The sequence below is a fragment of the Pseudochaenichthys georgianus genome, chromosome 3, assembly GCF_902827115.2.
Source record: "Pseudochaenichthys georgianus chromosome 3, fPseGeo1.2, whole genome shotgun sequence".
NCBI classification, from domain to species: Eukaryota; Metazoa; Chordata; class Actinopteri; order Perciformes; family Channichthyidae; genus Pseudochaenichthys; species Pseudochaenichthys georgianus.
Genome location: NC_047505.1, coordinates 35,556,670 through 35,582,658, shown reverse-complemented (window position 1 = coordinate 35,582,658; position 25,989 = coordinate 35,556,670). Strand labels below are relative to the sequence as shown.

Sequence of the window (25,989 nt, the reverse complement as noted above, 5' to 3'; positions counted from 1 at the left end):
GCCTTTTTAATCTACAAAAACTAAACCCAGCGCTTTTCCACTCTTAGAAACAAAAACATGTTATTCACAGTTTGACAGATGATGTACAAATCTCTTCTATTTACAGCCGACATCTCAATGACAGCCTCCCCTAAAGCTATGCATTAAGAGAAGCTGCTAAGATCCCAAAAGGCACAGTTAGTCTAGCACCAGCTACCACATGCTGCCGCTAACCTTATTACGTCTCTGCACATCACTCTGGTGGCTGTCACTGCCACGCTGTTAATAGCTCTCCTCACTGAGAGGCTCGCTGTTGATTCCACCGCCATGTTACTTTCCTCTGCTTGTGTCCATTACTGCAATTAAGGGTGACATTTGATGTGAAATCACAGCGTTCTAGCAGGGACACTTACTCTACATCCATTTTGTTATCTTACCGGGAAGGACAGTTTATGAAACAACTACTTATGTCACATTTATATGTATAAGGCTTTATTTTAATTTTGGGAAATCTTGATTTTACTCTACTGAATCTAACTAATGGTTTACATATTGAGAATATACAAAACAAACGTGCATCAGTGATTTAATACCATGAAGAGGACTATAACGCAGATTGAGTACTGTTACTTGTGTTTATTATTCCACTGCTATATTATGCCCATAATTAAGAAAGGATTTTAATGTTTTTTTTTATGAGAATATATTCACATGGTTGTACTTTCTACATTAAATCAGGGATATTGTTTATTTTCATCCACCAACTGACTCTATGTAAGTATAAAATTAAAACTATATTTTTTTATTTTATTTAAGCCAGAGTAGAAATACCATGTTCAGGCTTACATTATTAAAAATATCTGACATTTTGTGAAATAAAAGTAATAAGTTCAATTGAAAGTAGTAAAATAACAAAATACATGTTCTTAATAACATTTCTCCTCTGCTTATAATAGATACTTTTCACATTTTGTTAAACCTACTGTTATTTTTTACTTGGATACGATGTGATTATGATATGATGTGAATATTTCTTCCTTCACGTTGCAACTGTGCTGTTACAATTGAAAGTGTCACACTACAGCTTTGAGAAACGTCAGAAGAATTGCGTGAGAACGAATATAAAATCTCACGATTAACTGCGAGACTTGGTTGTCTCGAAACATTTGGCCGGTCTAAAGAGCGACATCCGATGGGGGGAGCGACACTCGGAGATGCACGGGTCAAGGTAACAAAAAATAAAACAAACACTCTCGAGATTAGGACGGACACACACTGCAGGCAGCACACCTGACGTGACTGACGGGACGAAAGAAGTTAGCAGCAGACAGTCTCATCCTCGCACGCGCTCACACTGATGTTTACCTGACAGGATGCTTGGCACGAGCAGCGCACTTCGCATTTCACTTCACATTTGTACACAGAAACAGTTTCTGGAGGCTCTGTTACAACAAACTATCGGTGTGCTGACTTTGTGTTTGCGGGGTCGGTGTCCTTTTGTTTTGGTGTGGTGCTCCATGATGGCATGATGAGGGCGTAATCTCATGCGCACTTTCTAAAAAATAAAATGCCGCTCAGTGCTGCTGCTGGAGGTGATGATGCTAATGCAGAGGCAGGCTGAGGATGTGGGGGCAGGCTGAGGATGTGGGGGCAGACCTTCATACAGTCTATGGGGCAGATGCTCTGACAGTTTGACTGGCAGGCTTGTTGACGCGTTAGTAAAGTGCTGTCAGACACTTTCATGAGCAGATGGAACAGCCAGACGTGCCATAAGGAAAACCCCAAACTCCCACCGCTGTGTACCGTGAGGAATACATCACCAAACTATGGTGGCATACTTTTTCTTATCTGTAGGATTTTCATTGTAGCGTTCAAACAGGGATGTGTTGTTTCACAGTGATTTTTACAAACTCTATAGTTGCAACAAATAAGAATGATGTAGGTTGTTTTTTATGTTTATTGAGAAGTTAAAGCTCCCGTTTCATTTCACAGAGGAATTAAAGTAGGCTACATAATGTAAACCTTTTCCAACTTAATATTCATTAGAACACATGTACTTGACTTCACTAAGACACTAGCATACATTATGACTGTACCTGCCATAACAAGGATTTTAGAAATACTGTAATTAGTTTTAGTCTACCCCAAAAATGCTACTGAGTTCTCTCTGTTTAACTTTTAACAGAGATTACAGCAAGGGGCTACACAATATTGTGTTCCTGAATATTGCACATTTTTGTCTAATTACAAATTTCATTAACATATTTTTTGATTTTGTCTACTATTTTGATAAACAATTTAGCATGTACAGTAACTTATATTCAACATTATTAATCAATATATTTTTTTTATAATGAATAATTATTAATGAATTACATGACTACATTTCCTTTGAAAGGGACAGAACAACAGAGAGATATTTCCCATTTCTACTGTAATGTTACAGTAACTACTTGTTCAGCATAATCAGTTATTCTGTGGTGTCCAAGTTGTTGTGTCAACCACCAACTTTTGCTTCTAAGTCAACAACTTTACACAGACATAAGAGCTTTCGTTTCATCGACCCCCAGGTGGTCAAACATGTATTAAAGGCATTTGAACATAAATGTTAAGGGTTATTTTTAAGGGAGTTTTTAAACAAGATATAACTATGCATAACGATGAGGTGTCACAGCAAAGAGAAAGTAAAAATGTGAAGCGCATGACGCACTAATTGTTGACAAGTTCAACGATACAAGGTGTGTATGCAAATAGTTTATAGACAGTAACTCCAGAAGGGTTTATCAAAAATATTGAAATAGTTTGGGTATTTTTGATATACAGTTGTGATTTCTTAAGAATCTATTTGCATTTTATGTGAAGTCGCTTTTCTCCTTTTGGTGGATTTCTTTGAAGAACAGAGAGAAAGTTATTTGAAGACAGAAATAGTTGAATGCAATATAGCTTAAGAGTGGTTGTAGATAATCCTGCTTTCTTTGTGATCTCATCTCTCCAGTGTTAATAAATGTTACATAGGTGGTGCTTTCAAGGGAGAGATCACTGTGCAGGTTTCTATTATTGTGACATCTCTTGAGATAGCGTGCGTATCTAGTCCCAGCTTCACTTAGCAGGGCAGGGAGAGCGGGCAGGAGGTTTCAGTTTTAAAGATGAATGCTCTGAAGGTTCAGTGAAAGCCACAGCACACTCGGAGAAGGCTACGAAGCTGTGTCAAAGAAAGGCAGGGTGTACGACGACTGACTAATTGTCTTTCAAATTGGGTCTTTGAGCACACAATGGGGAATGGGATTTTTATGAGCTCCCCACTGAAACACCCAAGGATGAGAAAGTTGTCAGATTTGTAGGTCAGGCTGCAGGGGCTGTTGTTAGGCAGACTAGCTCACAGTTTTACATATCACAGCGGTTTTATAATGGGCTAAACTTCATGGCGAGTGTTTGTTTGAAATTTCAAATGCATTAAAGTAGCATTCTGTTTCCCAGCTCTCATATTGCATATGTTTCTTTTGCAGATGCATTGAGTATTATCCCTTTGTTGTCAAATATTCTTCACTCATTGTCTACAGTTGGCTGCTTTTCTTTCTTCTTACAGTGTGTGCTTCATTTTCTCTGACATGCTGAGTTAAAATCTTAATTGATTTCACAGTGTTAGAGGTAATTGCAGGAGTGTACCCTAGTCCCATCTGGAGCTTATCAGAGCCTGACCCGGTTTCTGTGTACGTTATTGCGTAGCTGCAGCTCCACTGGGACCTGCCCCCTCCTCGTGCTGATTAAGGGAAGAAGGCCACAGCCGTCCCATTCTAGCCCAGTGCGACATATCCCGTCACAACCTGAGCCTAACATCGCCTTATCCTGCCTGCTCCAGAGAACTAAAAGTTGCTTATGGTACACTTTACCCCTCTTTGTCTCACTGTAGGTCATTTGTTCTTCCTTCCAGTTTTGGAAAAAGCTTCCGGGTATATTTTGCCCTACAAAAAAATAATTATCTTATCTCCCTAATTCCCAATTATTATGCACAGGCTTATTTAAGAAAACGGATTAGATTTTCTCTCTTTTTTTGGTGGCTGCACCAGCAATCGGGGGGATGGATTTGAATGTGACACTCCTGTCCTCCGCTGCAGTGAGGGGGTCCTACACTTGGATGAACTGGGGGAGGAGAGAGCACAGTGCGGCTGTCATGTAAGCCGTCTCCTCTGGGGCCGCCTCTCCGTGCGCGCTGCTTCCCGCCTCAGGTAGAAGCCTCAGTGTTTCTGCTGCTGAGGCGTCAGGCTGATCGCTCTGCTCTCCCTGCAGATGAGTTATCAACGGATCCACTCTTAAAGCACTACAATGGAGAAGGTAAGGTTTGTTTCTGCATTGTTTTCTATCTGGATTTTGACACAGATATAGATGTTTATTTTTGTGTTGCAGTTTCTAAATGTTCACTGTTGATCTTGAGATTGAAGCCCCTTAGGGCACTTTGGGCCTTTCTGTGCAGACTTGGCATGCTTCCTATGTTTATGTTGCTCTCTCCGCCTAACAGATAGGTGAGATGTTAGGAATACCTAGAAGAGAATACAGGTTTTTAAAACTGGATTAAGTCCCAAGGCTGCTCTTAAATTAGTAGGAAGGGTCATCTGCAGAGAATGAATTTCCCCACAGGGATCAATGAGGTATTATTAAGGTAAAAATAGCTGCACTGTGCATCATCTTACTGGGTTGCTGTAGAAAGCTGCCATACTATTTTATTTAACAGATTCTTCATTACATCATAATGTTTAAATGCTGAGGTTTAGAAAATTAAATCAGTGTTTAACTGATTTTGCCTGACACAAATAATGCTGTAACTGTTGATCCTCTTCTTCTGACACTTTCTGAGGCATTTTCAAGCTTGAGAACAGATGACAACTCTTTGAAGTGTGATTTAGCACAAAGTGGCAACACAAATGTTTCTGACATATGCAACCTTGTCTTTCTATCACACGTGCCTCTTTGTGTGGCACAGACACAGTGTGTGTTCACTGTACATGTTTATGTGTGTGTGTTTCAGAGCTGCTCAGAGTGCTCAGTGCCGACTCTTGCACACAGCCTGTGTACACTCTGCAACAAGTGGTTGTGTTACCAGTGCACAGATGTGCATCAGCATCAGAGAGCCCCCACCACTTCCCAGTACACAGACATGCACCAGCAGCATAGGCCCGGTGCCCCCCCGTGCTCTGACCTGCACCAGAGAGACTCCAGCTCCCTGCCTCCGACTGGACAAGGCAAGATATTTTCCATATTTGAACAATGTGTCCCCTCCATTTCCCGCCCAGTATGACAGATTATCAATTGGGCTCTATGTCAACACAAAGCTTGTTTTTGCTTCTTTGTTTTCCCTCTGGGGCTTTGTTTGTTTGTTAATCATGTCTCAGTAGGAACCATGGCGATGAATAATGCATGAGAGTGATGATGGTTGATAAATGTTCCTGGAAATCTCTGCGTTTTATTAAAACCTCTCTTCAACACGTGGCCCGGATTCTAAGCTGCCTGTATGATTTTATTTGTGCTGATATTAGTGTTGCTATTTAAAGACCATCAAGTATGGCTGGCAGCTTTGTTGCTGCTTTTGCAAGTGTATGTCGCTCAAGTTGTCAAACGATAAAGACTAAGTTATGGACTTTATTGTGATGTGGGGATGTTACTGTTTGATTTGTGTACTTGTGAGAAAGAGCCGTGTGAGTGCGCTGACAGACAGGATGTGGTCAGTGAGATAAGGGTGATGCTCAGCTCTTCACCACATGGAGGTGTGATAATGTGCAGGCAGGGGGGTTGGATGAGGTGAGGCGATCAGCGTAGAGCAGCAGGGCGAGTGTTCATTAGCCGTATCCATCTATTGTTAGATAGATGTTCTGCACCTTCTACAGTGACCTATTTAGAAATGTGTGAGAGATACTTCTGAGGTGTGCATTAGAATGTGTAGTTGGTGCATCAAAGGCATTGGACAACATTGGAAATGGTTTCACTTACATCTCATACATCTTTATCAAAGTCTCATTACAACCTCAACTTGCAACCCATTTCCTGCACTTGTATTTCTGTATTAACCTGCAGAGTTCTAATGACGCATGCCAATATAACTCGTCACAGTTGACTTGTTAGCCGTCCCACTTGTAGCACCATTGTAAATAGTCACAGACTGCTTATACTTTGAAAAGCTACATGAATGTAAAGACAAGAAGTGTATTGAGTCTAACAGATTTCTTATTGTGATCGTTTGAAAAAATATGCAACTAAAACTTTATTATATACAATAATGATATGTATATACATCCCCAACAATGCATGCCAACATTCTCTGCAATGATCTAATGATAAAAAACACATTTTCAAATTCTTTCAATTAGCCAAACCACACCCAAAAAATGACTGATTTTATTTCACTAGACATTGTGATAATATAGACATTTGATAACTTTGAACTTATTAAACTAGTTAGTGTTAGTCTTTGTCCCGAGCGTCCTCCTCTGGCTGTTTGTGTGTTTTGCTTGCTGTCTGTTGCTAATGCTTACTCCTCTCTCCTCCCTCCCTCCCTCCCTTCCTCCGTCTGTCTTTTAGGCCCAGGGTCGTATCCTTGTTCCCTCCTCATGTGCCACTCTCACAGACAGGAGCCCTTGGAGCTGTTTTGTGAGTCATGTGACCTTCTGTGCTGTAGCAGCTGTCACCTGTCCTCCCACAAAAAACACAGGTCAGTCCTCAGACACACAGCACAAGGGCACTGCAGAGAAGGGCTAACCGCAGGTTAAAAACTTCCCCGCGCAACTTCAACTGCCGTGTCACTTTCATTGTCTGTATCTGCATACACTACCCTTGGCTCGCCTAATACATATTAAGTATTCATACGCTTTAGTTTTCTGTGATGTTACAGTACTGTATCTGCCTTTTGAGGTCACTGAATAATGTCTTGTCCCCAAGGGAAACCATTGTGTTCTTCCTGCCTGTTTCTGTGTGGTTGATGCTGTGATCTGTGTTCAGGGTGGTGCAGATCGGGAAGGCCCTCCAGGACCAGCAGTGGTTGTTTGAAAGCCTGGTGGTGCAGGTGGATGAGAGGAGGTCTGCGGTGGAGAACAATGCTAAGCAGATAGAGGACAGGTTGGTTTGAACTCTACAATCAGCGTCCCATTTCTTAGCAACTTCTGCCACACATGCTCAATAATTTAACAGTGTGAAATATAACGATCTAATGCATAAATTACCGTCTGCAATGCTGCTCTGTTCTGCTTTTGGGATTTATTTTCGCCTTTCTGTCTTTCCAGACTTCATGGAGTAAAGATTGCACACAGGAAGGCAGAGAACCAGATTAAAATGGCAAAGATGATAATGATGAACGAGCTTAACAAACGAGCCAACCTATTAATAGAGCAACTGGAGGTAATTACTTTCTTTTTCTTTCCTTCTCATCGCCAGCCATGAATCTACATGCAAAGAATCAGTAACCGCCGTGATGTAATCAGTCCTGAAAGCAAGCAAACAAGAACCCATAATAATCTGTCAAAGCTACTTGAACTCACATCTCAGGAACTGCATCCGTCTAAAAGAAAAGAAGGGCCATTGATTTCCCCCACAGTCCAGCATTGACTCTCTGTGTACCAGGATGCTTTGTACTGTACTGGATGCTTTTTCATGCGTTTTTCTTCGCAGAAAATCTCCGAGGACTTCCAGCAGCGTCTGGAGGACCAGCTGCAGGGGGCAATAGAGATATGTGGCCAGCTGGACCATGTTCAGAAGTTCATCACCTGGGCTACGACCCACCACTGCAGAGGCCCGGTGCTCTTCAGCAGGGCTCTGGTACGCTGACAGGGCAAGCAGCAGACGGTCACTGTCCTATTCTAACACATATGGTCCTATGAGGAAGGAATACTTAATCTCTATTGCTTCTTTTTCATTTCTAAATGTTATAGATGTAAAGTTTACAAGGCACTACTCAGCTAGTGAGAACAGCCATACAATGTCCCCTGAGTTTCTAGAGGAGCTTTGTCACAGTAAGCTGAGAACATTTTTAAAGTTGCATCTGCTGAGACTTCAAAAACCACAAATAAAATAATGAAAAAGCAGGTTTTATGAACTTGAAACATTGAGACATGCAGGGAGGGTTTAGCCAAATACTTTCAAGTCAGGACATCTTGTTCTTCATTTTGACTTTTTTTTTGTAAGTTTCATGTAATATGTGTTACTTAATAGAAGAGTATTCCAAATAAACCTCATACTCTAATAGTTCAAAGGGAATTCTTTTTTTTTAAAACTTTAGTAATCTTAAGCTTAGTGTGGGATTCGATCTCCAGCAGCTTTCCTTTCAGCAGTATATGGAGGTTTATTTTGATAGTCCCTTTACTTTTCACTCTGTAAAGCAGCTGGGTTTATAAAACACATTATTCTTCTTTCAGATTTCTCTCCAGATGCAGCAACTTCTTGACTCGTCACTCCACTCAGACTCTGGGAGTCCTGTTAAGATAAAATTCAACTGGGATGCTAGTTACTGGACTAAGCAGATTTCCTCCTTAGGTAAAAGGAATGTTATTAAAGCGAAATGGTTATATTTAGCTGTTTTATTACTGTTAAACTTAATATAATAAATCATCTATATGAGAATATTGGTTTGTGAAAAATGCAAGCAAATGTGTTCATTTTTTCGTTTTTTTTTTCAATGTAACTATATCTGTTATATCTTTAAAAAAAAGTGTACATAGTTAGATAGTTACATAGAGCAGTATTTAACATCAGCAAGAGTGTACATTTAACCAACAACATCCTGTACGAGGGAATACCAAGGATGAGCGAGAAAATTGCAGCCAGGAGAATGAGACTAGCAGGACATTGCCAAAGGCACCAAGAGCTGCCAGCCGGCAAATTGGTGCTGTGGGGACCAACACACGGGCATCGGTCACGAGGACGTCCCGCACAAACATACGTGGACGTACTCAAGAACAACGCAGGAGCACAAAGTAGCAATGAACTGGCCAGATGTATGGAGAACCGGGATGACTGGAAGCGACGATGGAGGGCTCGTCTGAGGACGAGAGAGAGAGAGAGAGAGAGAGAGAGAGAGAGAGAGAGAGAGAGAGAGAGAGCGAGAGAGAGAGAGAGAGAGTACATAGTTACCATCGTTATTCTCATAGTTGGAACAAATAATTTTCTGTTTCAATGTTTAAAAAGTGTCTTATTAATCATGTAATAATTGCATGATGTATTACATTCTTTTAAACATAGTTTTTAATGTCGCTCTGCAGGCCAGCTGACTGTTGAAGGGGGAAACTGCACGTATCCTCAGGGCTTGGCCTGCTCCAGTATTCTCCGGCCTCAGCCCATCCCCTGCCTGTCTCTGCCGTCCGTGTGTCACAGAGGACGAGAGCCGGGCTGCGGGTACCAGAGCTGCTGCGAGCCCCAAATGTGTTGCCTGCACGGCGTTCCCTCTCAGCCTGATATGTCCAGCCTGGAAAAAAGCCAGCTGGAAGCCACGCTTTATAGATCCAGCTGTGTTCAGCCGGCTCTTATCTCTGCCTCCTTGCACCAGAGCCAGCAGCTCCAGAAGTGCTGGGACCGAGAGAGTGTCTCACATTGTCCTCCTGCATCTTCACCTGTCCGGATCACAAGACCTATCAACTGCAGTCGAGGATCTACATCCCAGCCACAAGATGTCGCCTCACAGCTCCAGTCTCAAAATAAATCTTATCTCTACCGCCAGCACCAGAGAGAAGTTCTTCTAGACAGCCAGACTCAGCCGAGTGCAGAGCGCAGCGGGCCAGGCCAACGTCAGAGGAAGCTGTCCACCAGCACTCTGCTGCAGGATCTCAGCCACACAGGCGTGGACAGAGACCTGTTGACTGAAGAAGACTGGGAGGGGAGACGCAGAGTGGAGGAGGCTGGTGGACAAACGGCAGCAGTTGAGAGCAGGGAGCTGCTGGGTGTGGAGGTTCAGCAGGACAGGAGGGGGCAGAGTCCGGTCCGACAGCAGCTCCTTGGTCCTCCAGAGCTGAGGAGAGAGCTGCAGAGAAACAGACCAGCACTGAGACTCAGGGACCAAAGAGATGGCAGGGTGAGAGATAAAGTTAATAATAGACACCTACTTATACCGGATATTGCAATATCTTTGTTTGTTAAGCATAAACACAACATAATTAAAATGTTTAATACATTTGGCACAAACATGTACACTAAAACCAGTTAACTTTGCTGGAAACTAAATCATTAGCTTTTGCTATTTCGTAAAAATAGAAATAGCAGTTTACATTTAGTCACGACACAAAGTCCATGCAATAGCTGCTATAAAGCTATCGATCATCAAACGATGCAAAATACATAAGGCTACCTTTATCAAAAACTTTGATATGCCACAAACACAAATGACAGAGTAAATAAACAAATATATTTGTTATAGCTCAAATTAGCTGTCATGAATGAAAAGGAAAATGCAGCCTGTAAAACATTTTACATATCCACTTTTGCTTATTCGTTGTTCTTCTAAAATCACTTTTATATAGTTTTAGTGTTAGTAAAGCGACATAGTTGTGATCCTCATTTGTAAATCAGGCGTATTTGTTTGTGGTAAACATTAACACTACGATTATGTGTACCTCAGTCTTCGGGTTATTGTTTCACACGTGGTTCAGCAATGCTCCTACAGCCTCAAACTAATTTGAAGCCAACTCCCAATGTATCAAAAACCACAATGTATCAGTCTCCCTGAGCAAGCGATCAAACATCTGTGTTTGATGGGAAATAGGTCAAACAAAAAGAACACAGACAACAAAGTCTAATTTAAAAAAAGATTAACGTAGTGACACTTATGTCTAATCAAACGCCAGTGGTAAAATGATATACATATGGGAAGCTGCTATTATACATTTATGCAATATCCAAGTTGAAGTGTTGAATTTGATCAGTTTTAATTAATATCTGTAAAAGACTGACACCAAAGGAGCGCTTTATTTTAATGCCAGAATGATCACTTCCCACAGTTGACAGCTAGCCTGAAAACAGATGGTGCAACAGAAATGTGCTCCTGCTTTTATGAAGGGAGGATGAAGGGAAAACAAAGAGCGGCTTTGACATTTAAAGCTGTGCTGTTCAGAGCAATGCCCAAAACCAGGAGAGCACTGTTCATCATAATCACACTTGATGCCAGAGGTTTGAGTAGCCATGTAATTACCCCCCCAAAAAACTCTCTAGGTGCATGTTTTCCAACACAAAGATGTATTATTTTTTCATTTTCAACTCATGCAACTTCAGAAAAGGACATAAAACCACTTGGGCGCAGCCATTTATGTGCTTAACCTGTCATTAATGAGACGCTAAGGGAATAGAGGGAGCTGCCTGTTTGATTTCAGTTCTGTTTAGCACTCTGAGATAAATTCCTACACCCCTTCATCGTTCCAGAGAGAGGATTATAGTCTATTCTCCCCCACAGTCGAACCCTGCAAACCTCTCCCAAGGGGCATGGATCAGGTAAGTGTTTTAATCGTATGATACTAAGCAGCACATGCCCGGTGTCAGCCTGGCTTGAATATTTATGATGGTTCACGAGCAAGAGAAAACAAAGAGGAAGGAGGGAGGTTTTTAAAAAAAAACAACCCTAGTGTTTAATGATTTGTCAGCCCTCCTGCACGCTTGAGATGTTTGAAGAAGCTTTTACGGACATTTGCTTTAGTTAAATTGTAATAGAAGAAAAGGAAAGAGTGGTAGAAAGCTGGTTTTGTTTTTAATAAAATGCCCACACTGCACACCTGATAGTGAATTTACATATCATAATTGGTGTTGTAACCAAACCTTTCATTGCCTGTATAACTGTAATATATGCAGCTCTGCGCTTCTTAGTTGCTTAGAATTAGTCTCAGAATAAATAGGCGATTAATGATGTTTCATTCAGTGTCTGGTTGTGTGTGTGCTTGTGTGACACTCAGGTTTTTTTTTTCACTGCACACATCCCACTCCTTTTCTCTCCTGTCTGTTGTTAAAGGCATAAACAGGGGCATCTGTGCATGTGATGCGGATTGTAAACCTGCCTGTTTGTGTTTTTGACAGAGCTCCACATCCCTGGAGGTGTCGCTGACAGCCAATGAGTGTGTATCTGATGTGCAGAGCAGCAGACTCAGCCCTTCTTTAGGGTGCACAAGGAGGGAAAGACGCTCCCAGAGCATCCCTGCAGAACTGGCAGCCCCGTCTACCAGCCCTCACTCTGAAAGGCCCACAGGATGCACTCACGGACTACAGGCAGGAACTGCAACTAAGGTAACCCTGCAGCAGAATACAAGCACACATGAGGAGGAAATGCAGCTCAGCCTTGATATAGAATAAAGGTGATCACTGATGTGGTTTGCCTTCTGTACGTGTAAGATCTGGCTTTGCAAAGGATTAGCAATAACAAGCTTTCTCTTGTCATAAACAGTTTCACTAAAACATTAAAATGTTACTCTGATTTAGGGGGCAAACTATTATTTTGCTGATTATCTTCTTGACCATTTAATTCATCTTTATGGAATGTCATGTTTTTCTTTTCTTTTTTTAAATGAGGTCCCCACACTTTCAAAACATTCAGAGACTTTTCAAAAGCTTGTGTGAAGTGTGAGACAGAGATCAAGGATAACCCATGTTACAACATTGATACTTTCTCTAATGAGGACAAATAATTCACTTTGTACCCTGGCTTAAGGGTAGTCATATCTTAAGCTACCGCTACCGCTTAAGATATGATCATCCAAACCCATGGTAGTTTAGGAAATCATGTAGTAGCCAGTTTTTCCAACCAGTGTTGACAATATCACTATTTGAAATATCAAAACAATTCTGGAGCAAGTCTTTGTTTGGACAAATATGAGCATCATAATAAAAGAAACATATACTAATAAGGTTAAATATACTAATATGTTTTACATAATGTTTCTTTTGTTCTAAGTATGTCAGTATGGACCCCAGGCAGAGGAGAGCTTCAGATGGGGTGCTTTGTGTTGTGAAGGAAACCTCGCCTCACACAGCGCCCTCCAGAGGACACCGCTCTCCTCTGTCCTATAAGACAGAGCCAGGTGCTGCTAAATACTACTTGCATAAATACTTGGCATACAATTATTTCTCATATCATATCATAAAAATAAAGTGCAAAGTTTATAAATACATGCTCATCACCCTTCTCTTTTCTAGATCATTCCTTTACATGTGTAAATGAAGAGATTGATTATGAGGCCAAAGAGAAAAGCAGGGCGACAAGAAACGACCAAAACAGGTGTGCTGTAGTTGTCTAGTCAAACACCTGTCCTTATATTATAAAACCAAGGTTTTAATCATTTCTTCTTTACTTGTCAACAGAGACGTTCAGAAGGACTCAGGAAAGCCCAGGGTCCCAGTGGTTTGCCTCGAGCGTCTCAAAATACTTGTGTCTCAACTCCCCCCACATGGACGACGGCAGAGCGACCCCTTACCTACCAGCCGCACGGAGAAGAGTGAGACTCTGAGAAACTGGCAAGATGCAACACCTGAAGTATGTATTATTTAAATAAATACACTAGAATGTTTAAAGAAAGTAATGACATTTAAAATGAATTGTATTTATACGGCTTTCTTTAGGTGGTCATTATGTTTTTATATGATAAACATTTGTTTTCTTCAAATTCAAAGGACATCCAATGCCAAGTTATTTTAGATATTCAGCTTGTCATGTTTAGTCTCAATACTTTTTGGATACCAACAGAAGTGGTCGAAAGTTAAGCAGTATTTCTTGTATGACCGTTTTTTGAGAACATTTAACTTACCTGACTTCAGTAAGGTATCAAAAAATATTGCTTACCTTAATGTTTCGTACCTTTACATATGTTTGATATTGTGTTGGAACAATGGCTACTTCTTCTCTAAGAAATAGAAATCACTAATTTCTCTTAAAAGTATGCATGTCTCAGATTCTTCAAATCTATTTAACAAAATTATGATTCAAGCATGTAAGATTTTTTCTCTTCTCTTCTGTGTTTGTAAACATAGGGGATATCTGGAGGCTCTGAGACCACCAGGACCCCTCACTCCATTACAGCATCACCATATGCACAGCGTAATCAGTCTACCACACACTTGACCACCAGTGAGTTTGACAGCCGAGGAAGAATCAGCTGTCGTAAAGTATCCACGCCTCCTGTTGACCCTAAATATATGCCACAGATATACTCTTCATTGGACCTGGACTCTCAATCTGATCCGAGATCAGCTTCAGAGGACGCAGTCATTTCCAGGGCTGATCCAGACACACAGCTAGACTCAGATGCAACACCGGATTCAAATGCAGAGTCTTCATCTGAGGCTGAACTTGAATATCTGGCTGAGGAGAAATCAGCAGGAGAGAATGGGCTCTGCGATGAGAATGATATCACAGGGGATTCAGAGCCAAGTCTTGAGTATGAGGCAGACCCAGAATCAGATCCAGCAGCAGGATCAGAGGATGGCCAAGAGCTGGATGGGGATCCTGGAATAGAGTCAGACGTCCAGCCTGACTATGATCACAGTTCTCAGGCAGAAACGGACTCTGAGGCTGTGTCCGATCAGCCTGTAGACTCTCAGGGCTCGGTGGAGTCTGAACCTGAGCTAACAACCGACGACCCCCAGCCGCTCCGCTCTGACCTGGAAGAGGACGCCCACGTTGGATCTGCTCAGAGGACACTTCTGATGGCAAACGCTGATGATCAGGGATGCTCCGAGGAAGTCCAGTCTGACGTCGACAATGCAGAGATGGAGAGCGAGGACTTCTGTGCTGTGTGTCTGATTGGAGGGGACCTACTGTGCTGTGACCGCTGTCCAAAGGTTTTTCATCTGTCTTGCCACATCCCATCTCTACTAAGCTTCCCCTCGTAAGCTTCTTATAATTTAACCTGGAATTGATCCAGCACATTCAACATTATTTTCTCAGCTCTTCTTAAACCTTTAGTTTGAAGCACTTTCGTTAACCTTTCTTTTCCTGTTCAGAGGTGACTGGGTGTGCAGCCTCTGCAGGGACGTGGTAACGCCCGAGGTTGAGTATGACTGTGAGAATGAGAGAACATCTGGAGAACACACATCAGCACATGGACCGCCTGCCTGTGACCAGAGAGTAGGTCATTTATTAAGTGCTTGTAACAATGCTCTCTGATTGTGTTTGTCTTCATTCGGAATGATTTTCCTTTATGTTTGCTCAACTGTAGAAATGTGAGCGGCTGACCCTTCTGATCCTCAGTAACATCCTGAGCGCTCCCTTCCATGAGCCCGTCAGTCCACTTGTGAGTAATCACCCGTTTAATTACAGATCAGTTACAGAAAAGGCTAAATCATTTTAATAATCTCATTTATTTGTTATAACTCTTACAAGAACATAGCAGCATCATGAGGAGTTTTCCTTATTGTTTTCGGCAAACATAAACACACTTTGCTGGTATATCTGTCAGGGCTTAGGGGACTTAAAGATACCCTTAAGAGTTATTTGTAACAGTAAAGTTATGTTCACATAAGTTTTTCTCACAAAATCGCATTGAGTGTTTCCTTGAGGCCTGACAAACTCATGAATGTATCTGCTTCCCCACTAAACATTTGCAAAGCTGATTTTCAAAACATTAAATGTTTGCTTGAATGTGCATTCTTGTATCCTGAGTGATACAAACAGAGGGATCCCACTCATACAAACATTGCACAACAGCACAGCTAGAGGTTGATAACTCCAGGGTACCTTTAATATTGATTGCTATGGTTCAGGGTAGTTAAAAAGCAACAGCAGTTAATGAAAGACACTATCAGGCCAATGGTTCATATGTGCATTGCCATTATGTCAGCATATTGAATTCATTGGAGGAACTAGGATACCTGGTTTGGATCTATACATACAGTGGGGCAAACAAGTATTTAGTCAGCCACCATGTGCACGTTCTCCCACTTAAAAAGATGAGAGGCCTGTAATTTTCATCCTAGGTACACCTCAACTATGAGAGACAGAATGGGGGGAAAGAATCCAGGAAATCACATTGTCTGATTTTTAAAGAATTTATTTGCAAATTATGGTGGAAAATAAGTATTTGGTCAATAACAAAAGTTCATCTCAATACTTTGTTATATACCCTTTGTTGGCAATGACAGAGGTCAAACGTTTTCTGTAAGTCTTCACAAGGTTTTCACACACTGTTGCTGGTATTTTGGCCCATTCCTCCATGCAGATCTCCTCTAGAGCAGTGATGTTTTGGGGCTGTCGCTGGGCAACACAGACTTTCAACTCCCTCCAAAGATTTTCTATGGAGTTGAGATCTGGAGACTGGCTAGGCCACTCCAGGACCTTGAAATGCTTCTTACGAAGCCAGTACTTCGTTGCCCGGGCGGTGTGTTTGGGATTATTGTCATGCTGAAAGACCCAGCCACGTTTCATCTTCAATGCCCTTGCTGATGGAAGGGGGTTGTCACTCAAAATCTCACGATACATGGCCCCATTCATTCTTTCCTTTACACGGATCAGTCGTCCGGGTCCCTTTGCAGAAAAACAGCCCCAAAGCATGATGTTTCCACCCCCATGTTTCACAGTAGGTATGGTGTTCTTTGGATGCAACTCAGCATTCTTTCTCCTCCAAACACGTCTAGTTGAGTTTTTACCAAAAAGTTCTATTTTGGTTTCATCTGACCATATGACATTCTCCCAATCCTCTTCTGGATCATCTAAATGCTCTCTAGCAAACTTCAGACGGGCCGGGACATGTACTGGCTTAAGCAGGGGGACACGTCTGGCACTGCAGGATTTGAGTCCCTGGCGGCGTAGTGTGTTACTGATGGTAGCCTTTGTTACTTTGGTCCCAGCTCTCTGCAGGTCATTGACTAGGTCCCCCCGTGTGGTTCTGGGATTTTTGCTCACCGTTCTTGTGATCATTTTGACCCCACGGGGTGAGATCTTGCGTGGAGCCCCAGATCGAGGGAGATTATCAGTGGTCTTGTATGTCTTCCATTTTCTAATAATTGCTCCCACAGTTGATTTCTTCACTCCAAGCTGTTTACCTATTGCAGATTCAGTCTTCCCAGCCTGGTGCAGGTCTACCATTTTGTTTCTGGTGTCCTTTGACAGCTCTTTGGTCTTGGCCATAGTGGAGTTTGGAGTGTGACTGTTTGAGGTTGTGGACAGGTGTCTTTTATACTGATAAGGAGTTAAAACAGGTGGCATTAATACAGTTAACAAGTGGAGGACAGAGGAGGCTCTTAAAGAAGAAGTTACAGGTCTGTGAGAGCCAGACATCTTGTTTGTTTGTAGGTGACCAAATACTTATTTTACAGAGGAATTTACAAATTAATTCATTAAAAATCCTACAATGTGATTTCCTGGATTCTTTCCCCCCATTCTGTCTCTCATAGTTGAAGTGTATCTAGGATGAACATTACAGGCCTCTCTCATCTTTTTAAGTGGGAGAACTTGCACAATTGGTAAATACTTTTTTGCCCCACTGTATATGGTGTCCCATTTGTCATAGCATATACATAATGCAATCATGGAGCATTTATTTGATACATTTTGAAGGCAGGGAACTAAAGTGTCTGTGATTTAAAACAGTCTCAAATGTCTGCTTTTTCATGCAGGCTCGTCATTACTACCAGATCATCAAGAGGCCCATGGACCTGTCTGTGATCAGAGCCAAACTCAACAAGAGGAATACTCGTCATTATAACTCACCAGAACAGTTTGTTGCTGATGTCTATCTCATGTTCCACAACTGCGCAAAGTTCAATTATGTAAGTTAGAAATGGATGTCCTATATGTATTTACTCACTTTACAGTTTGTCTTAATGATAAACATCATGAGTCAGTACTTCACAAGCACTGATCGGAGTGTTATAGCTTTTCTCTCTCTGACCACAGCCTGACTCTGAGGTGGCCCAAGCAGGCCGCAGCCTCGAGGCATTCTTCACTTCCGAGCTGAAAGACGTTTACCCGGACCGAGTTTTCGTCGTGGCCGAGGCGGACTCTGACAGTGATGAGTACGATGAGGCCTACAGGACGGCAGAGAGCGGATTCCCCTGGCCAGAGCGGAGAGAGCAGTGCCACAGGAAGAGAAAGAGGAGACACTCTCTCAAGTCCAGGAGACAAAACCTCTGACCAGAGGGGCATGAAATGCAACCATGTATATCTGGGTAATTGTACTGTCTTTTAATTTAGTAGCCAGTGTGGCCGTGACAGTGTCTGTAATCTATTTGTGGTTGGCTATAATATCACTGTGCTGCCATCGGATGGCAGCTAGACATACTGGAACAATACTTCAACTATTTGAAATACTACCTAATGCTGGAGCAATTATTATCCCTGCAGACTTCAAATATTGCTATTGAATTATGTTGTGTCTGCAATTATAGTTTGAACGTCAGCAAAATGTAACATTGTTTCCAACAAAGAAAAAAAGAAAGAAATAAGACCGATCGGAGCAGTAGAGAGGTTACAAACTGATTAACACCGCTTCAGTTACATGCTATATGCGACACAGAGTTTGATGGCTTGCTTCTGCAAACGCTAAGATGATGCTGTAACACTTTACTATAGTATTATATTTTGGCTGTTCATGATTTACTTCTGCTGCGCTAAACATATCATTTATGATTCACTTTCAGACCTCCTAAAATCACATAACTGATGTTATATACTATATTTTACAAGGAGGATGAGGATTATTGTGGATGTTTTTTATCTCACTTTGCGTGCTTATTATTTGTTTTTTTCTAAGTGAGCATAGCTTTGATTATACACAGCACTTTGAACCTTTGCTACTATATGGGTAAATACTTATTTACCGTATTCTAAAACGCTCGACATGTTTAACTGTATAGAACTTTATTTTTACTATATTTGTCATTTGAATGACTTAATGGTTGCAGGCAATTATCATAGGTTGGATTATTGATATAATGATGCATCTCAGTAGCTTTTCAAAAAGGCAGCAATGAATATTGTAGACTTTGTCTTTTTGACCAGAGTGATGCAGAATGCGAGTGATTTATGGCACTATAACCAGTGTTAGAACTCGTGTAAGTTCATGTTTGTTAGAGGATTTAACATCCGGATGAAACAACCCAAGACATTTACATTTTTTTCTTAACGAAATTAAGTTTGTGTATTCATTATGTAAGCGTTATGTTCTGATGTGTTTCAGCAAACATGTTGTTCTTCTTTATTATCTAAATATCTCAGGCTTAGTCAGAGAGTCAGGCATTCATATTATTCAGTATTAATGGTTATGTGTAGATCCACACTGTTGAGAGAAAATACATTTTATAATACACACTGTTGTAGAGCATTTCCTGTTTTTAAATAATGTTTACTTGCTTCCAGCAGTTACATTTTAGTTGACTTTAAGATAAATTACTGCACAAATTATTGTCTGTACACTCTTTGGTCATTGTCAGGGAGTAATACGAAAAGAAGTAATACAGTATACAGTATACTTCTTTAAATGAATACATGTAATACTATTTCCTATTATATAAGGGAAGACTGATAACATATTTATCAGTCTCAACTAGTTAATGTCACTGTTGTCAAATGTCTTTCTTCCTTTTTTACTGTAACAGTCAACTATAAATGCAACATATATTATTATCAATAAAATGAATTCAAGTGAAAATATATTTGATTATCATTTTCCTTTCTGCTATTGTAAATCATTATATGTTTCAGGAGAAAAACAAATGGAAGAAACAGTTTTATCATTTACAGGACCACATAAACTGTAAATATGTATCTTTTGTATACAACCAGAACTCAATATGAATTGCAGCCATTTGAAGTTGGACCTAAAGGTTTGGCAAGAGATTTTTTCAGCTTCTTCCCCAAAAATCATACAAATGGTTTAGGATTACCCTTTATTTGCTTTGGGAGGAGACGCATCTCCAGTAGTTAAAAAATACGTGATAAAATATGACATTTTCCTGCAGATCATACATTCATTTCAGCACCATTTGTTTATATTAAAGTCTTTCAATTTGGATTTGATTTTTCCATTACTCAAAAGAGTCCAAGCAGGTTTAGGATTGTGAATAAAACATGATCTTTGGCTCAAATATCTTCCATCTTCCATAATCTAATTTAACTGTGTCTTCTCTGATCAATCTTACTGATGATGATGATTGAAGGATCCAGAGCCAATATCGCTCTCTGAGATAATAAATCCAGTGTGTTTGTTTTGGATGATAAAACGGTTTCTGAGTACAGAGTGAAAGCACCAGAGCCCCACTGGAATTTGTTATTGTAGAAAGCTGCAGAAGATGATTGTGCAGATTTTGTAGCAATCATTCCAACATGGCAAGAAAAGCATTTATATGCTCTTACTGTTAAGTGCAACTTTTCATTTTAAAATTTGTTTACACAAAAATAAACAATTTAAGAACATTCTGAGCACAGAAGAAGATGCATAATGAGTTATAAAGTAGGCCAAACGCCCACACTAAAATGAAGTAATGCTTACATCATTATATGTTATATACGTGTTGGGTCTGTTACAGTGTCATGATGATTTAACATAGTTTGTTTGAGTTGACTTGTTTACCACAAACAAGATGAAACCGCAAGCTAAAAAAGGTGTTCAGAAAAGTCCTCATTGCTTCTGAAACCTTTGTGATTGACAAATATTTAAAAAACAATAATAATACAGAGGTTTTAGCCTTAGTTTTAAACCTACTATGACTATGCACTATATAAGAGTCAAAGCCCAAACATTACCCACAGAAATAAAAGAGAATGTCACTGAGATATAACATGTACCTCCAAAGCAGACCGTATAGCTGTAAGAAAGTTAGAAGTGCTTGAGGTGAGAGGGGGACATTCAGGGACTTTTTTGCCCAAAAATATGGCCTTCAAGGCTTTCCCATCAGGCCGTTGTTTATGACCCTGACCTGTAACCATCCGTCAACCTGCCATGATTGGCAGAGCTCTGATGGGGATGCAACCAGCCTGAGGGGTGGCACCTCCTTGAAGACTTCTCTCAGGGCAAACAAATCTAATTATGGTTTTGGCAAGTTTGCTAAGCCACCAGGAGCAATCCATATCTTCTTCTATCTTTAATCTTTTTGACACTTGCCTCTGTTTCTTTTGGCCTGCTCTGAATTTCTTGACCTTAAAAACCTTTGTTTAAAGCTCAAAACATTTTAAGCCATTTATTACTACTTTAGATTTTAAAAAAACGATATGCTCTCAAAATAATTGTTTTAATCTGTTTGTGTAAGGCATTAGAGGAGCACCAACAAATAGATTGTTGGTGACCTTGCTGGCTCTGCCTCACGTTTTGAAAAGGAGTAGAACAATGTTTCATCGCATTTAAAACAATTTTGTGAGTGTGTCTCAAATTTAAGGGGAATAGTTTGTAATTGTTCTTTATTTCACAAAATTATTTCATGCAGACAATCTGTCTTAGACTTAGTCATGCAATAGAAAGGGGGGATGTATCTTATAAATACATTGATTTGTGTAGAAAGGAGAATTTATAAAACAAATCCCTGGTGGGGAGTTTGATTGTTGTTAAATATAAGGACCACCGTGGTACAAATGATAAGTGCAGTTTGACATCAGTTAAGTGATTCAACATTAATTGTTTATTGAAAGACACAAACGCATCTCTACTGTGTTTTTTTTCTTCTTCTAAAGAATAAGTGAAAGGTGTTATATATCAATGCTTTGGTCAGGTGGCATTTTGCTATGTTTTATTCTCGATTAAGGTTTGTGACCTTTTAGTCTGCAGTCCTGGAGTAAAACATTGCAGGATAGGAATGAGATACTGCTGTGACCTTTGATGAACAATGAGGAGGGCAAACAGAGAAGCTGAGAGAAAAATGAGATCTGACCAGGGAACAGTCTTTGAAACCAGAGTTTGGAGTCCTTATGTGAGGATGCTGAAGCTTTCTGCCGAATCAAGGTCAACAGACATGTTACATTTGAACCTTAACATATGCTGGCATTTTATAGTCTGTGGGTTCATTTTGCAACTCTAACATGTTTGTCATATCATAGCTTTCTAGGTATCCAACATCCTGATTGTCCTTTTCTTTCTATCTTTTGTATACTTTGGGGAGATGTGGGGCTTGTTATTCTCCACACATGTGTCTTATAACCTGTTTGTATCATTTTATCTTTTTTTACATCGGCGCTTGCAAACCTTGTGTAGTTGGCTGAGAAGGGGCAGTACTCTCAGTAGGGACGTGTCGAGGTGAAACAGCTCTTCCTAACACTAGCCTATGAAGTTCGTAGAGCGCAGAAGAGAGAGAAGACGAAGGAGACTTTAACAGGTAATTTTCTTAAACCTGCATGAATGAAATTAAGTTGGCCTTGCTGGGAGTGAGGGTGCTGGTAAAACAGGTGAGCATACTGTTTATATTATCCTATATCTACATGCCTGACCTCTATTTAACATTTCAGTATACTCCAAAATTAAAATGGTTTATACGTCATCGAAGAAACAAGTTGAAGCCTTGGGAAATGTCCAATTTCTATATTATTATACTTATCTGCTACTTTACAATTTACAATCTCGGGGTAAGCAGATGTTCTTACTGTTATAATCTCCCTATAGCTGTTCTGGTGAGATTACTGACTAAAGTATTATTAAAGAGCGTTATGTCATACTGCTTTCTACGGAAGAGGATTAGGGCCACATGAATATTTTTTTTGGGAGGATTTTAAAAAATATTTATTTTTTTTGTTCTGGGAAAAAAGTCAGAATTCTGACTTTAATCTCAGAATTCTGACTTTTTTCTCAGAACAAAAAAACATTTATTTTTTTGGGAGAAAAAAGTCAGAATTCTGAGAAAAAAGTCAGAATTCTGAGATTAAAGTCAGAATTCTGACTTTTTTCTCAGAATTCTGACTTTTTTCTCAGAATTCTGACTTTAATCTCAGAATTCTGACTTTTTTCTCAGAACAAAAAAAAAAAAATTCGTTGGGAGAAAAAAGTCAGAAATACCGGTAACTGTCAGAATTCTGACTTCTGAATTCTGACTTTTTTTGGTGGTGTGTTCACAAACTACAACAAACACAAACCTGACTTGACAGAAATGTAATTTGTTCATGTAATTCAAGACCTTTTAATACTGCTAAGATGTTTAAGGATTCAAACAAGAACAGTTGCATGCTTCATTGTTCTTATATGAAAACAGACAGTTGTAAAATACAATGTACTGTTTGCTCCCTCTTACTTTTTGTGTAAATTGTAAAATGATATGCCACTTACCCAGGTGAATAACTTGTGTAAGAGCATGAATGTGGAGCTAACCCCTTATCTGACCATTGACTGGAATATAAAGTTGCAAAGCAAGTGCCTTGTTCAAAGCATACTTGTTTATTTAGAACATATTTTATACTAGTGTAAAAAGTAATTAAGACATAATCTTAAAATAATGCTTAAAATGTTTTATGATCAAATGTTTCCTCAGGTGTCACATTGCCTTGATTCCAAATGTCTTGTTAAAGTTTCAATTGGTGGTCTGGGTGGTTCTTCTACACAAGTAGATACACATACACACTTTCCCTATACACACACACACACACACACACACACACACACACACACACACACACACACACACACACACACACACACACACACACACACACACACACACACACACACACACACACACACACACACACACACACACACACACACACACACACACACACACACACACACACACACACACACACACACACACACACACACACACACACACACACACACACACACACACACACAACTCTCAGATGTGCATATAAACAGACTGAACTAGTCTTCTACCAGTTATCTTAGTTATGAGAAGTTATGATTACAATTGTTTGCTTTTTACTAAGATTGCAAGTATTGCTTTGATACTGAAAGACATTCTGAAGGTAAATTGTATTATGTCTCAACATCTGTTTTGCAGGCATTGTTGTGTGCAACAAAACCTATCTTTTATTTTTGGATACTTTAATAATTGTTATTGCACTGGCACATTACAGGCAGATATTTGTTCCGTTTCTATATTTCACATCTTGTGGATCAACCAATAATTAAAAAAAAAAAGCAAAGCAAAAGGGCTGTAATTTTCCGGTCATCCTTGTGCGGAATTGCCTACTGCAATGTGTAAATCTCTCACTGAAGCTGGTTCTACAGTTACCGGTATTTCTGACTTTTTTCTCCCAAAGAATTTTTATTTTTTTTGTTCTGAGAAAAAAGTCAGAATTCTGAGATTAAAGTCAGAATTCTGAGAAAAAAGTCAGAATTCTGACTTTAATCTCAGAATTCTGACTTTTTTCTCAGAAATCTGACTTTTTTCTCCCAAAAAAATAAATGTTTTTTTGTTCTGAGAAAAAAGTCAGAATTCTGAGATTAAAGTCAGAATTCTTAGATTAAAGTCAGAATTCTGAGATTAAAGTCAGAATTCTGACTTTTTTCCCAGAACAAATTTTTTTTTTTTTTTTTAAATCCTCCCAAAAAAAATATTCATGTGGCCCTAATCCTCTTCCGTAGCTTTCAAAGGTTTTACAATGTGTTTTTTTCAGCCTCATATTTATTATGTTTTAGCAATTTACGGTGTCTGAAAAAACTATTTTTCAGTCTCTTTTTTTCTGTGCTTTAAAGGTCCCATGTCATGGCCATTTCTACTGATCATATTTCCATTGTTGAGGTCTACTAGAATATATTTAAATTGTGCAATTTTCCAAAATCACATTATGTATGTGTATTCACCAGGTATTCACTCTCTGTCCTAAACGGCTTGTTGGAGCTCCTGCTCCCCCCCCCTCCCTGTGAGCCCAGTGTGCTCTGATTGGTCGGGACGTTGCGAGGCTCGTTGCAAGGCTCGTTGCGAGGCTCGTTGCGAGGCTCGTTGCGAGGCTCGTTGCTGCTCGCCGCTGCTTCGAGCTGCTGCGAGGAGCGGACAGGTTTCCGGGTCGGCGATACAGCTAGATCAAGTGAAACTCATCCTGAGCACACACAAACACTCGCAGCCGAAGTAAAAATAATAAGTGTGGCTTGATATTGAGTAAGAAAAAGGTTTAACGCTGTGAGCATGGGTCTGCCGAGAGTATTTCTCCGCGATCCCAACTCGTCTATTACCAGCGTTCAGGGAGCTCTATGCAAGTTAATGGGGACTCCCTGTTTAGTTAGCCAAGGGACCCTGGTGTGTGAGGTGCTCCGCGGGTAGGTATTTTCTGTGTTAGAGTTTTACTCGCTACAGGGTGTACTTTAAGGGTTTTTGACTCTGCAGACCGTTGACATGCATAACAACCTTCATAACACACAAAGGGCATGACATGGGCCCTTTAAATCAGTGATTTGCATAGTTTACCATCACACAATGTTTACCTGAGAACTGTTATATAATGACAGTTTGCAGAGGCGTATGCAATTTCAAACATCTTCACTTTTGGTCTAAAAGAGTTGGCTTGTTTGTGTTTGCCCCCTATGAGCAATCATGCACACATTAATTAGTCATTGTCCCATAGTTTGACTAAACTGGCACCATACTGTTTAGTTGTGGCTATTGTCTTCAGTACTATACAACATTTACCAGTTTATGTTTTGGTTTAAAATCATACCCTGTCACTGAGAGCACATTTTAAAGATTTGGTTGCCGTTATTGCTACAGAAGACTGTACACAAATGGTTTTCTTTACCTCTCTGTTTGTACTTTTATTGATTCCAGACTGAGTGTCATATAAAAGGATATTTGTGACTTGGCTGCATACTGTCAAGCCTCTAATTAACTGTCGCTTTTGGCACACTGCTTGGTCATTTTGCCAAATGTTTGACCATTTCTCTCATAACTTTTGAAGTTTATTTTCATTTTGGATTGTACATATACGTGGAAACTCACAGCACATTCAACAACAAACATGGTCATTATCGAAGGTGCTCTTTTTATGTAAATTGAAAAGGGATCAAATATAGACAAATAATTGCATTTTACTAAATGTTTGCAAGATGGCAAAAGTGGACGAGCAGCTAAATAGACTGAAAATAGACTGCAATAGAATAACCGTTTGCAGAGAGGTATACCATTTCAAACATCTTCACT

At 40.1% G+C, this 25,989-nt stretch overlaps 1 protein-coding gene across 6 annotated transcripts; it reads left to right on the top strand.

Moving 5' to 3' along the window:
• Positions 1-1,139: 1,139 nt before the first annotated feature.
• On the top strand, positions 1,140-19,568 carry trim66 (tripartite motif containing 66). Of its 6 annotated transcripts, none has more exons than XM_034110987.1 (18): positions 1,140-1,207; positions 4,047-4,311; positions 5,003-5,216; positions 6,550-6,679; positions 6,967-7,083; positions 7,248-7,362; positions 7,633-7,779; positions 8,376-8,493; positions 9,219-10,024; positions 12,010-12,216; positions 12,881-13,007; positions 13,123-13,204; positions 13,288-13,459; positions 13,954-14,810; positions 14,926-15,049; positions 15,141-15,215; positions 17,536-17,688; positions 17,816-19,568. In XM_034110987.1, the coding sequence occupies exons 2-18, from the start codon at positions 4,303-4,305 to the stop codon at positions 18,050-18,052; spliced, it is 3,690 nt and encodes a 1,229-aa protein (XP_033966878.1). In that variant the 5' UTR covers positions 1,140-1,207; positions 4,047-4,302; the 3' UTR covers positions 18,053-19,568. The 6 variants fall into 6 exon arrangements, with proteins under 6 accessions (XP_033966878.1, XP_071062958.1, XP_033966884.1 ...); XM_034110993.2 differs by having other exon boundaries at positions 1,144-1,207; positions 4,095-4,311; XM_034111019.1 differs by having other exon boundaries at positions 1,192-1,207; positions 4,267-4,311.
• Positions 19,569-25,989: the final 6,421 nt, after the last annotated feature.

Coding starts and splice junctions, on each gene's coding strand:
- trim66 (XM_034110987.1), top strand. Junction 12,217..12,880: donor AGGCAGGAACTGCAACTAAG/GTAACCCTGCAG, acceptor TTTTGTTCTAAG/TATGTCAGTATGGACCCCAG. Junction 13,008..13,122: donor GTCCTATAAGACAGAGCCAG/GTGCTGCTAAAT, acceptor TCTCTTTTCTAG/ATCATTCCTTTACATGTGTA.